Source organism: Athene cunicularia, assembly GCF_003259725.1.
Source record: "Athene cunicularia isolate RWA chromosome 5 unlocalized genomic scaffold, athCun1 chr5_part1, whole genome shotgun sequence".
In the NCBI taxonomy this organism is placed as follows: Eukaryota; Metazoa; Chordata; class Aves; order Strigiformes; family Strigidae; genus Athene; species Athene cunicularia.
The window spans coordinates 24325138-24337993 of record NW_020799101.1 but is presented as its reverse complement, the minus strand read 5'-3'; the positions used below and the strand labels follow the sequence as shown (position 1 = coordinate 24337993).

General features: G+C 43.3%; 1 protein-coding gene across 1 annotated transcript; it reads right to left on the bottom strand.

Annotated features, from left to right (window-relative positions):
• Positions 1–1385: 1385 nt before the first annotated feature.
• Positions 1386–12076, bottom strand: TMED8 (transmembrane p24 trafficking protein family member 8). Its single transcript, XM_026849527.1, has 5 exons — positions 11878–12076; positions 9131–9260; positions 8042–8183; positions 7473–7772; positions 1386–6474 (listed from the first exon to the last, which is right to left on the bottom strand). Exons 2-5 carry the CDS (start codon positions 9239–9241, stop codon positions 6257–6259), a joined length of 771 nt encoding a protein of 256 aa, XP_026705328.1. The 5' UTR covers positions 9242–9260; positions 11878–12076; the 3' UTR covers positions 1386–6256.
• Between the last annotated feature and the right edge of the window lie 780 nt (positions 12077–12856).

The following is a 12856-nucleotide window of genomic DNA, read 5'->3' as shown; positions in this document are numbered from 1 at the left end:
AACCCTACCCCATCCATGAAATGAGCTTGGATACTTGCTTGTTCCTCTCCAATTCTTCAGACATTCAGTATAACCAAGTGTTGCAGAAAATTAAAAAAAAAAAAACCCAGCAAGTAATTTTAACAAAAGAAAACTTCCTGGATGGAACCATCATCACCAGCTGACAACACAGCATTTTTGTATCCATTTTCAACCAGATTGTCCAGTACACTGCAAAGTACATTTTGAGTATTTGCCTCTTCTTTGCACATGAAACTAAGTTTAATTGTATTCTTGTTTTGTTGGGAAGTCTGTAGTTCAGTTTTTCATATCAAGACACTCACTTTGAACAGAAGGCAAAATTCTTGGTTGCATAGTGAGAAGTTTATTTAAAGGGAATAAGTTCCAATATACTATTACAAATCATCCACAACACATCAAATATAAACAGTACAAACCAAGCATAGGAGTGTAAAGCACACTATAGTCTTCATTTGTGCCCTTCAGCAAGAGGTTCTGTGCCACATTTTGTTAAGATACCCTCTCGTCCATTTACAATTCATATCTTGGGAGGACATGAAAAGCAAACAGTTGGTGCCGAGAACTCAATTTTGAAATCACAGGACATCAAAAATATTCACATCACATAGATAAGAACTAACAGACAACCATCACAGTTCACACGAATATAGGTCTGAAAAAGGTATGACCAGCTACAAGATGCTCCCCAGTGAAAGACTATGCTAGCAGCTTGGAGCAGGGAGTTGAGAGCAGACTGCTTTCCTCTGAGGAGTGCAGAGTCACCAGGGCATCCTGGAGGTTGCAGGGAGACCATCTCCAGCTATTCATAATTCCTAAATGCAGCGCTTAAACTTCAAGGTCATTACTTGGCAAAACCTCCTTAGCTCTGAGCTTAATGGTTAGTGTCCAGCTTCTTGCCCAAGGGCCTTGACTCACTAGTCCAGATGGGCTTAAACCAGATAACCCTCACTGACGGATGATAAAATTCTTCATCTCTCTCTGTGTGATAAAGGGTACATTTCTTGTGATGACACTTCTGAGCAAGCCACATGTAAAATCCAGTAAAGAACACAGAAAAGCCAAGGGGAGTCAGACCCACCATCCACCCAGCCTGATGTGTCTTCAGCTGCAATGGCACCAGTGTTTCAGAATAAGTTGCCACATAGTCATTGGAGGCAAATGTGGAATAACCCCCCACAAAATTCTCCTCTAGCAAGACGTATTTGAACTCTGCAGTTTTATGTACCTTCCAAAACTTTATTTAATTGTTATTTATTGCAAATCAACTTAGATGAACGACTTAGCACACTGACTCCTGATAAACTCCTGGCTTGTTTCACAGTCTAATTAGCCAACATATTTAACAGTATCCGTTCCCAGTTTTCCCTTCTACTGATTGAGATGTTCTGCTACATCTACATGACACTCTCACATCCAATATCTTCCCAGATGTGAGAAAAGGAGAAACAGTTTTGATCTACAAGTATGAAAGAAAAAAAAAAAAACCAACAACTTTGTTGCTTTGGTCTCTTATCCAGCCTCAATACATATAAGCACACACCACTCACAATACCAGATTCAGACACTTTTTAGATAAAATAATGAATGGCCACAAGGAATGCTCTTCTACATCTATCTAGTGTTCCTCTGGTCCTCAGGTTTAGCATCAGTGTATCAAAAGGACTAGTCCTCTGGTGTTCCTCAATCTGACAGCAGCATATGATTTTAAAAGGTAAAGATCTTATGGTGCCAGAAAACTCAAAACACCATTCTGCTACTCATCTTTCAGCAACAAGGCAGTCTAATGAACAACTTAAATCTCCAGGAACAGCCTATAGGGCCTCCCCTTGCCTGATCTTAAGAAGTGCCTCCCCTCTACCCAATGGGCAGAGAAACAAGGAGCACTCCCTTAGGTTAATGACATCTATGGCTCCCATTTCAGACATAGTCCTTGTTCCTAAGGCACCTTGTGATAAATCCTCTGTAGAGTGACTCTAGTAGGGGTAGTGAGACAAGAAGGAAGGATATAAGCAGTGGGGATAAAAGTGAACTCATTTAGGGATTCATTCTCTACAATAGTTCCCCACAAGAATGAGTCTTCCAGCAAATAGACATGTGACAAGGTTCACCTCTAACCCACCTCACCAGGTCCAGCACCACAATAACTGACCCACTGCAGGCCATAGATGAAGGTTACATGCACACACAGTTACAAGGAAACAAGTGCAGAGGGCAGAACCAAAATGAAAGGTGTGTAGCTGTCTTTTAGACTCGGTTGCATAGTAACTTGACTTTCTTCTTAGCACCTGAAGTCAGACAACTAAGCTCTTACGCATTTTCATCTTACCTGTTCGTGTAAACAGGTCATTACCAATAATAATTTACGTAACTATTAAGTGGGTCCCAAGCATTAATTGGCAACTAGCCTATATTTGACACCAGTAACCTTTCACAAGAATCCATAGTACAGGCCTTCAAAGAGTGAATAAATTAGATCAGCACAAGTGGTCCCTGATTTAAGCAATTTTAACTCTGTCCTCAGTAAAACACATACATTTTAAACTCCTGCTGCTACATTGCACCTAAAGGGGAAAAAAAGATAAAAAATTGAGAGCTTATAACCTTCTTTAACATAAAAAAGAATGCCCAACAGATTGTTACCATTATTATAAATAAACAATTGTACAAGCTAATTTCTATACAAGTCCTGCACTTCAGGACTGTCTTGTATCTCTGGATGAACATGTAAATCTTATTTCTAGATCTAAATTATATTCAAAACAAAATGGAAAACAAGTTTGTGCTTTCACAAAAGCAAACCCAAAATGCAAAAGCAGCTTCTTCCATTATTTAGCTTTCTGAATTCCTAGACACAATTTGCAGGGAGATGAAACACATTTAAAAAACCTATCTGAAATCTTCTTTCCACAAAAACAAAGAAGGCATTTTCCTTTCTTAAGGACCGGGTTCCCTCTCTGAAGTGCAACTGCCTTTTTAATTCATGTTTCTTTCTAGACCTAAGGTCTGGTTCCAAAGGTCCCCAGTTAAAATAAGGGTTTCCATCACTGCCTCAGCCAGATAGCAGGATTGGATACAAACCCAGGAAATACACCAAAGTGAAAAAAACAATGCATGAGAAAAAAAGATTACTTCTGTAAACCAATTGTGGGTTCAATTTTGCATGGGAATAGCTGCTGTTAATCACTAGCCACACAGCCAAGTCATTGGATTTATCAGAAAATGTATTAAGACTATATATCCTTCCAAAGAGAAGTTGTCACTTGGATAACGAATGCTATCTAAATACCTGAGAAACAAAATGCTCATGTGATGTGGAAATTAAAAATAAACAAAAATAATTATCCTGTAAAACCGTAAAGCTTCTGTTTCCTGCAGATGAAATATTCTGTGCCTAAAACTATCCTCTGTTCATAAGAGATACCAGATACTTCTGGGAAACTTAAGCAGTGAAGTGACACACACTGAACACTCTTGGTTTCACTGCCACAGGCCTATCTATGGGCACACTGAATTTGCAGACCAGGCACATGCAGAATTGGGATGACCTACCATATTCAGCGCTGCTGTTGGGCTTAAGTCAATGAGACTAGGAGACAGGCACAGTTCCAAATAAGTGACCTGAGCCTTATAGAAGGTTGGTCCATATTTCAGAAAGCTAGAACTGAGCTATAGGATTACCATCTACAGTGCAATTTATCTTAACTAAAATGACTAACTAATGGCTTGAAAACTGGCACATACTATTTGCGTCAATGAGTGATCAAAACTGGTTGTGAGAGGCAGGCATTATTAACTTACATGACAAAATGTATTTTGAACCTTAATATGAGCAACAGATAGACAGGAGGGGGAATTAGCTGCAAGTTAGCAACAGAGAGGCCACACTGTAAGGGTAAGTTTTTTAGTGGAGATAATCCACTAGCCTGCAATAAGCTGAGCAACTGTGGATCAGTATTTCTGGAATTAACTAACATATATACAGGTCAGTTCCCTTCATCATAAATAAATCCTAATTAAAAAGTGGACTGGGTGTCAGACAGCGCATCATACATTAACCAGCAAGTGCACGCAGGGTTCTGCAGATCTCACAGCAAATGATCAAAGGCAGTCATCGAGTGGGGAAGGGCTGACATTGTGGTCAGACTGAAGGGTCTTTTCTATTGTCTTCTGTTTAGTGTCTAGGAACTTGATAGACAAAGGATGAAAAAAATGGAGCATCTTATCCAAGTTACTCAGGCCTGATTCAAGTGCTTTACAAAGGCCACAGGATGGTTCTTCAACTCCTCCAAGAGAGACTAAAGGAGGGAATAGTCCTCCCCAAGCTGCTAAATGAAGGAGCATCTTACTCTGCCAGATACCAAGCCCTACTGTTCCATCTCTCTACAAGCTTGTCCTGTGGTTGCCGCTGCTTGAATAAGGCAGCTTTGCAGTTCTTGCCTTGCCCAGGTACACACACTCCACCTCTCTCTTGAAAAAGCCTGCATTTTTCTCCCCATCTCAGGGCCCAAAGCAGCAACAACTCTACTCCCTACCTGCTCACTCAGAAAGCCACTGTACTCCAATGAATGTTCTTTGCATTTCCACTCCTCCTGCTGCCAGCTTGGGCTGCTCTGCTGTAGACTGACTGCTCTCCCTCTCTCTTACCATTTTGACCTACTAAGTGCTCTGGGACAGTGAATAAGTAAGCAGAGATAGTTAAAAGAAAAGCTTGAATATGGAGCAAATTGCACAGCACTACAATATAGCCTTAATAGGAAATATGCGGCCCTCCTATGAGAGTGAAATCTTTGGCTTCAACAACCCCAAAAGCATTTTGTCCATCATTCCCTCTCAATAGAAGGAACGGACCAAGTAGATGTGCTTTACCTGGAGGATTAAAAAATAGGACTCAGAACTCTGCTAGAATCACCATGCTAACAGCCATTTTGTGTCTCTGAAAAGAGGTATCAAAATGTAAATACAGCAGTATTCTTAGAAAAGAGAATGATTTCAAGTTAAAAGTATTAAAATAAACAACAGTTATAGATAAACATGATTTAAAATTCACCTCTGAAGGATTAACTTAATCCTTGTTCAACTCTGCCAGTACTTTAGCAGAAGGTGATCACTAATGGCCATTGATAGGCACCAAACCATGCCAAGGAACTCCATCCTGTACCACATGGTCAGGGTCAGCAATGGCCTTGCTGATTCTGGTTCACAGAAAGGATTGGTTAAAATCCCACACATTTTGAGTGTCTGAGCAGAGATGTTCTTTTCTAACAATACCTTTGCAACAGCAATAGCAGCTGACAACTAAACTTCTCAGGGGAGCCTCTTCCTTGCTACATATGGTATTATCCATCTGGCAGCAATACCAGTGAACCAACGTTTCCCATGTATTTATTGGTTGTACTCCAACCTTTTTGTATTTATTCAGCACAGGAGTAATTTCTTCTGCTTCACATCTGGTTTACAGGGAAAAAAAAAACTTTTGGTGGTCACTGAACTTTTAATCATCTACATATCTCTACAGTCAGCAGGTATAACATCCAATTCTTAATCTGTAGGAAAATTTTCTTATGGACTTCTAGGTGTGCACCCTCCCCCCACCCCCTGTTCAGACACATGCCGTGACTGCCCATTTGGGGCCCGCCTGTCATATGGCCTAGCCACTGCAACACAGGTGCCGCTGGCCAGCTGCACCCCCACCCAGACGAGCGAAGGAAGCACTGGCTGCTGGTGACGTACTGGTGGTAGGTGATGAGATTATCAGTGGCTAAGCGACACAGCTGTGCTTCTGGCTCACTGCAGCTGACAGCTGCCCTCTAGCGATGCAGATGCAGCAGGAGAGTCGGAAAAGTTATTCACAAAATAGTAACAGCTCAAGAATATTTTCACTTCACTTCATGCCAGCACAACCGATCGAAACCACGACCACCTAAACCCGTCCTCTGGGGCATTAACCGGCTGTGACATGGAGGCCCAGCCCGATGCCTGCACAGAGCAGACCTCCAGAAGTTTTACAGAAAGAGCAGCTGCCTGTGGATAACCAGGCAGTCACAGCTACCTTTCTCCACTGGGACAGCGGGGCAGGAGGGTGCGGGGATAAACCAGTTAGCGTCTGAAGAGGAGCCGGCAGAATTGTGCCTTGGTTCTGTCACACAGCAGGGCCCATCAGGCAGTACGAGGGCTGGGTGGGCAGCCTGCAACACTCACCACTGCCTGCCTGCCATTCTTGCTCCCTCCCATTTCTTCAGCTAGTATAATAGACATGAAAGAACAGAGTCTTATTGCGGAGGAGAGAGTATGAGTTATCAAATTTCAGCAGGTAGATGCCCTCCCCTGGATACTCATGGCTGCCTGCCTGCACCTCCCGATGGCTGTTCCTCCGATATACAGGCATGATCTCGCCGTAGCGGTTCCGCAGGTAGGTTTTGGAGCCCCTTTCCACATCACCAACAGGGGCGAGTCCTGAATGGGAGAGAGGAGACAAGTAGGCCAGAGCCAATTAAGCCTCTAGGTGATCCAGAAAACAATCAACAAGACCAGGATAAGGCAGAGGCATGAAGATATATGGAAAGCTAACTGTGACAGCATTACCCATAGTGTCTGCTCAGACCTTTCTGCAAATCATACCCACAAAGTCCAGCTTTCCTTGTCATGACAAAGGACATGCTGAGAACCAGTTCTCTTGGGAATACTGATGGGACAGTATCCACTTGCCTGCCAGCCTGGTCTCCTCTCTCTGGACTTCCCTTTTAGACCACTGCTTTTATACACAGAACAGTGACCCAGTGATACAGACTTGGAGCAAAAGAAAGGTGGGAAAGCTCTTAGCTATAACCTCTCTGTGTTTAGGTTATCAATTCACTTCTCCAAGAGGAATTCCTCACATAGGAATGTACCCCTTGTCGGAGAATCTGCAAAATTAATTTCAACTCTCCAGCTACACTGATCACACAAACACCAAAGCCATAGAACAGGCAACATCCCTGTGTGTTTCACAAGTAAAAAGACATGGAGAGCAATCCTCTCAAATGCACTCAGTAGTGTACTGGGGCATACTGGGGAAAAAAAACCAACCAAACAAAAAACCCCCAGAAACAAGATGGTTTTACTCCTGCTCACCACCAGAAATTTTTTTGATTGAGAGGCTAAGAAAAGCAGTCTAGTTAAAATTTTAGACACTAATCTTTTTATCAGCTAGAAGCTGAACAAGTGAATTCTGATTTTATTTTTCAATGCATCCAATTTTAAGAACGCTCTTGGAGAAGGATAGCCATTGACAGCCATTGAAGCAGGAAGGGCTAAATGCTTTCTCATCACAGACTAACCAAGAACCCAAAAGTCTGCAGAGATAACAAGTGGGCTGACTAAACAAAGTTAATGGAAATTACAGCATCTGACAGACACTCTCAGCAGCATGGAAACAAGTACCACAAATTAACTCTTATAAGGTCTGCACTAACCTTCAATTTCCTCCTCCTCCTCTTCATCCTCCTCATCGCTGGATTCGCTGACCTGAACAGTAATGGCAGTGCTAGTAACTGTGGTCCAGTCAAAATAGACTCCAAACCCAATGTCGTAGTCATCTGTAGCAAACTCCCAGCAAATGCATTTCCCATCAGGATGGGTTGGCACACGGACTGTCACCACCTCTCCTCGCTTCACCACCATCCGGCCATTCTTCTCCTTTCCCATCTTAGCTTTGAATTCCTTAGTCTTCTCAGTGGTCCACATGGTGGGTGGAGCCAGAGGAGGAGGCTGAGCTGAGACAAGGGAAAAGATTGTGGGCTCACCTGACTTTGCTACTGACAAAATGTTCTTATCTGAAAACAGTGAAGCTATTTCTGATGAGGCTTTTGCATTCTGGAGCCTGCTCCCAGAAACCTTGGATGTGAAGTTTTCCCACTCGATAGCCAGGACCCCAAACTTCTAGCAGGAATTAGCAGTGTCTCCAGGACAGCCTTGGCTCTTCTCTAGCCAGGGCAGGCATTTAAAAAGTGGCACCAACAAGAGTTTTCCTTTCAAGACTCACCTTTCCTCTGCTCCCCAAGGAGGTCTGCAGTCTCCAGCTCAGCTGAAAGGATATCCACAGCACCAGTGTGATCTGACTGAATCATGACTATATCCCCTGCTCCTTGAGGTACATGATAGTTGGCTATCCGAACAACAGCTTCCTGCACAAAGCACATAAGAAACATTGTCACAAAGACCATCATGGTAAGAATGTCCCCAGGTGGATTTAAACCAACTCATTAGTAATTCAGGCATCTTTCTGAAGCCAAGTCAGACCCTGCAGAAGCTTCTGGTAGTTAAAGAAAACTGGCTGGCTCCGAGACACCTCTCTGCATTATTTCCTCCACAGCACCAAAGTCATGAAGTCTGAAGTCAAATGCTGCATCTGTCTCACAAATTACACACCCCTTGGCCCTTCCCAGGATTCCCTACGCAGGTACATCTTTGCATCTCCCTCAGAGTTCATTGCCACCTCTCAACAAAGCAACAGCCATACAGATTTAGACTGCTCTTGGAAAGAACTCCCAAGACACAATCTCTCTAGGGAGAGCCTTTGAGCTCTGCATGCATCTAGACCACAGACGTAATCGAACTGTCATTTGCTGTGTCCTAGTTAAAAGTCCATCTGGTTCACTAGGGCCAGCCCTCTCTCCTTATATATGCAAACTCACAGCTCCTGAATTGCGTACCATTTGCACAGGTTTTCCCAACTGTACCTGTAATGAAAATGAATTGGCTGCTCACCAAAAGAAACAAAAGACAGCAGAGTCACTTTCAGATCCCCCTTCCATAAATCTGCAAGAAGGGAAATCCCAGAAGGCCCAGGGAAGAGGCAGAAGGTGAGAATAACCTTGAAGCCTTAGTGAGCCAAAAACTGCAAGGAAGCGAGGACTAGCCAAAGAAACAAGTGGAATTTTGCAAATCAGATCTATCACATTTACCTCCCACTAATGTGTAGAAAAAACCGGAACTGAATCTATGTTAATACTACTTTGTTCTAATGCAATCCTTAAAGCCCCAGTCCCATAACCATAAGCACAGCAATAGGGTGGAAGAACTATTGCTCCACCTCTGTCCTTGCTTTCAGACATAAGAAACACCCACCTACCTCTTTGAGGGACTGAATTTGGTCAGGCAGCTTCTCTTCTAGTTCAGTCACTTCCTGGTCCTCTAAAGTCCCAGCTTCTTCCTTTGAATCCTCTGTCGTGCCCACACTCATGAGTGTCCCAATTCGTGACCTTTCAGATGAGAAGAGCACTACAATTCAGCACCTGCACCCAGGGCACAGCCAGCAGAGGAACTGCTCTAATTTGAAACTCGAATTCAGATGGACTGAAGGGAACAATCTTCTGTGGTCAGCACCTTCCAACTGCACAAAGAGCCCTTTGCACCCCAGTCCTGCCCTCATCCCTATATGACTATCTTTCACGTGAACCAGAGGGAGCAACTTCAGTGAGATACTCCGTATTTACTGTCCCGTGGACGGCAGCAATTCACTGCACTCACCCCACAGCATGCTAGTTCACCAGCACTGTACTAAGTGCAGAAATCAGTAGCAACTTTTCTGCTCAAGTAAGGACAACTTCTTTTATGCCAGCTACACGACTTCTGCATATTCCATCAGAGGTCAACTGGATCAGTGAAAGGACACTTTTGACAGTCATCCTGAAAACACCCTCTATTTAAGTGGCCCATAATGCCTTTCCCATTAGCAATCCCAAGAGATACAGGGAACACCCAGGTGTCTCTGCCATATTCAGATATGCTGCACAGACAAGCAAGCTGCAAGACATACAATGGCAGCACAATAATAGCAAAGAGGTCCAAGTACTGCACTGTGCCAAGAGGAGATGGACATGTTAGAACAAAAAGAAAGGTATGTAACAGGAAAAAAATGGGCAAGAAAGAAAACTCTGTTGAGGGTTTTCTTTTAAGTTATATGAAAGAAATTCTGCCTACTGCCTATAGCTGGAAAGTGTTATCATCCCAAACGTACTTGGATGCCAAAAGAGTCTTTCCTGTCATACTCTCCGATACTTTGTGAAACTTCCATGAGAAGAAACCTAGTCTTTAATAGGAATAGAAACAGTTGCCTTTTTGGAAAGAAAAGCCTTCTCAGAGCACTATAAAACCAGTGTCAACTGCATTGGTCTAAAGGATCAGAAACATGAGAACACAGCAGTAATGGAAAATATGTCCATTTCCTCAAATGGCTCCTTTCAGAAATGGGAAATACTCTCATTAGCAATGGAGCAGACTATCAGTATATTGTGGAAGAGTTAAAAAAAATAATTTAAAAAAACCCATACACAGCTCAACTCAGACAAATTCCTTGCTGCACCCATAGAGAAGACTAGAACAGGGCAAATGTGGCTTTTGTTTCCAAGTTTTATTCCTACAGGCATACAGATTTTATCCAGAAATAAAGCCATTTCTTATTAAATTCTCTCAACAGTGTGATTTAAGAAGGTCTGTTAGAACAACTCAAATGAGCTGAACACCAGATATGCAAAATAGCAGCAGATGGACAATTTAAGAAAAGAAGGGACGCTTGGAGAGGACTATTTTTTAAAGGAAGAACTCTCACTGTGATCTGTAATGATTTCTCTGGCAGTCCATGACAGATTTGAACTTCTATGCCATTGTTTTTCAGCCCATTTGCTTTTTAGCTTAGCAGTTGCATGATCACACCTAGAAGGGCTATTTGGTCACTTGCTACCACAGATGCACACATCTGCTCAAAAGGCTCTCCATCAACAGGAGCTATCAGCTTGAGAATTTTTTCCTCCAGACACCACTGAAGTCCAAGAGTCTCACTGAAAGATTAGGAAGCGCTGCACAAGCTTTATAAGCAGATTTACAAAGACAGAGCTCAGCTAATTCCTCCTCACACAAGACTTTTGGACCACCCTCTCCCTTTCAAAGGATCTCTAACTTACACAAATTTATCAGGTAATGTCCACAAGTATCAAGCACCTACTTTGGCCATTTAACTCACTATCTGTATTAATCTCTTTGAAGAAAATTAGATGACATAATAAAGAGATAGAAGAACACAAGTTTGGAGTCAAGAAGGCTGATACAGATGTGATTAGCATCAAGACAAGATGGCATTAAACAGCTGTTTTATTAAGCACTTTGTTGGGGTTTTTTTCTGGAATTTTTTCCCCCTCTTTTTCAGTGAGGTTGTGGTTTATCTACTGTCTGACGTAATTAACACACATTTCTCAAACTGTATCCTGTGCAACAAATGTACAATGGCAAATGAAACTCCACTGCATACGTTATTAGTGCTTGCAACCAATGCAATGATTTGGCCACAGGCACCTCAGGCTCAACAGATAATAACAAGCCAAACATCTGGTAACAGTGTCGATCAGCAGCATTAATGAAGGAGTAGCAAAGAAAACAAAGAGCGAAGAAAAAAAACCCCAAACATTGTCAAGAAAACAGTAAAAGGTGTTTTCTTGCTCAGCTTCCACCAGAATTATAGAAAGTGGGAATGCTTAATTATTAAAGTATCCTTCAGACAGGATAGAGAAAATTTCCTGCTGAAAGTTTATTAGCTCTTAAAACAGACTGCAAAACCTTGCAAGGTTCCTTTCAAGCTGAATGATTCTGTAATTTGAATAGATGAGCCATAGACTACACTTTGTCATTTCATAAAAACAACCTCAAACCTAAGAACAGTCTCTCCTATATCAATTCCTGTATACACTGTCCCAAAGCAGCCAGTTCAGTCAGTCTCCATTCCCTTCTCTTCACCTGCACAGAATCAACTGACACACAGAGGATCACAGGAACAAAACAGACGGTCATGCATTTGGACCACAACACACAAAAAGATTTTCCTACCCAATCTGCGAATTACTGGACTCCAAAGAATCAACCAGCTGTTCTGCAGGCTCTATCTTTTGGGCCGCATCTTCATTTTCTAACAACAAACAGAATATACAGAGAGAAAGTGAAATAAATTTCAGTCTTTAGTATACATGGACAGGAGGAAAAACTACAGCCAGCACTCAAACATTGACAAGGTCACGGGGCTGTGGAAGAAAGAGTTAGTTTTTCATGTCATGAGCTGTATCTAGCACCTTACAGGACAAAGATTTTTAATCATCTCAACCCTAGGAAAGGAAGAACAAAAAAACATGCATGTTTTTGGTGCAGAACCACTCTCAGGAGCAGGGTTCATTCAGGGACCACCAATCCTAACTTTAGAAGGACAGAACAAGGCCAGATTTCATCACGTAGAACTGGGCTGACAAAACCCTGGAAAAAGCAATCATGCAGTGGTTCCCACAGGGCACCGATGAGATGGAAATTCCTAGGTCACTGCTAGGACTGTCTATAAAGATGGCTCCTGCTCTCCCCCGAGTCTTCTGAACTCTGGGAAAGCTCTGTCCCCATACAACTGCAGGATGCACTCCACAGCCCTGCTGTCGGATCGCATTAAGGCAGTGAAGCGGGCATGGACAAGGGCCAGCTTTTACAGCTCTCCGATGACATGCCTCACAGCCGCTGGCTGTTCCAGGGATCAGTCCGGAGCTTGGAGGCACCTCCAGCCCACGGGCACGCAGCACCAGCCCCCAGCCCACGGCAGAGACCGCATGGCGGGGGTACTTCAGCTCCGGGCTAGATGGGGCCTCTTTCACTGGGGAAGGCACCCTGTCTGTAATAAACCTCCATCAATCCTCGACCTTTCCACTACAGGGAAGGAACACCGGGAAGCGCTGCTGTAGTTTCAGGCGCTGGAGCGGCGGGTGGGCCGAGCACCCCAGGGCGCGGCGGTGCTGCGGAGCCTCCCCTGGCGAGGGGGCCAGGCGCGGGAGGG

Bases quoted from the DNA above. Each gene is read 5' to 3' on its own strand.
- TMED8 (XM_026849527.1), bottom strand. From the start codon at position 9,241: ATGAGTGTGGGCACGACAGAGGATTCAAAGGAAGAAGCTGGGACTTTA. The intron at 7,773-8,041 runs GTGAGTCTTGAA...CCCTTGTCTCAG, and splicing joins CCTTGGGGAGCAGAGGAAAG to CTCAGCCTCCTCCTCTGGCT. The intron at 6,475-7,472 runs GTTAGTGCAGAC...TCTCCCATTCAG, and splicing joins GGAGGAGGAGGAAATTGAAG to GACTCGCCCCTGTTGGTGAT.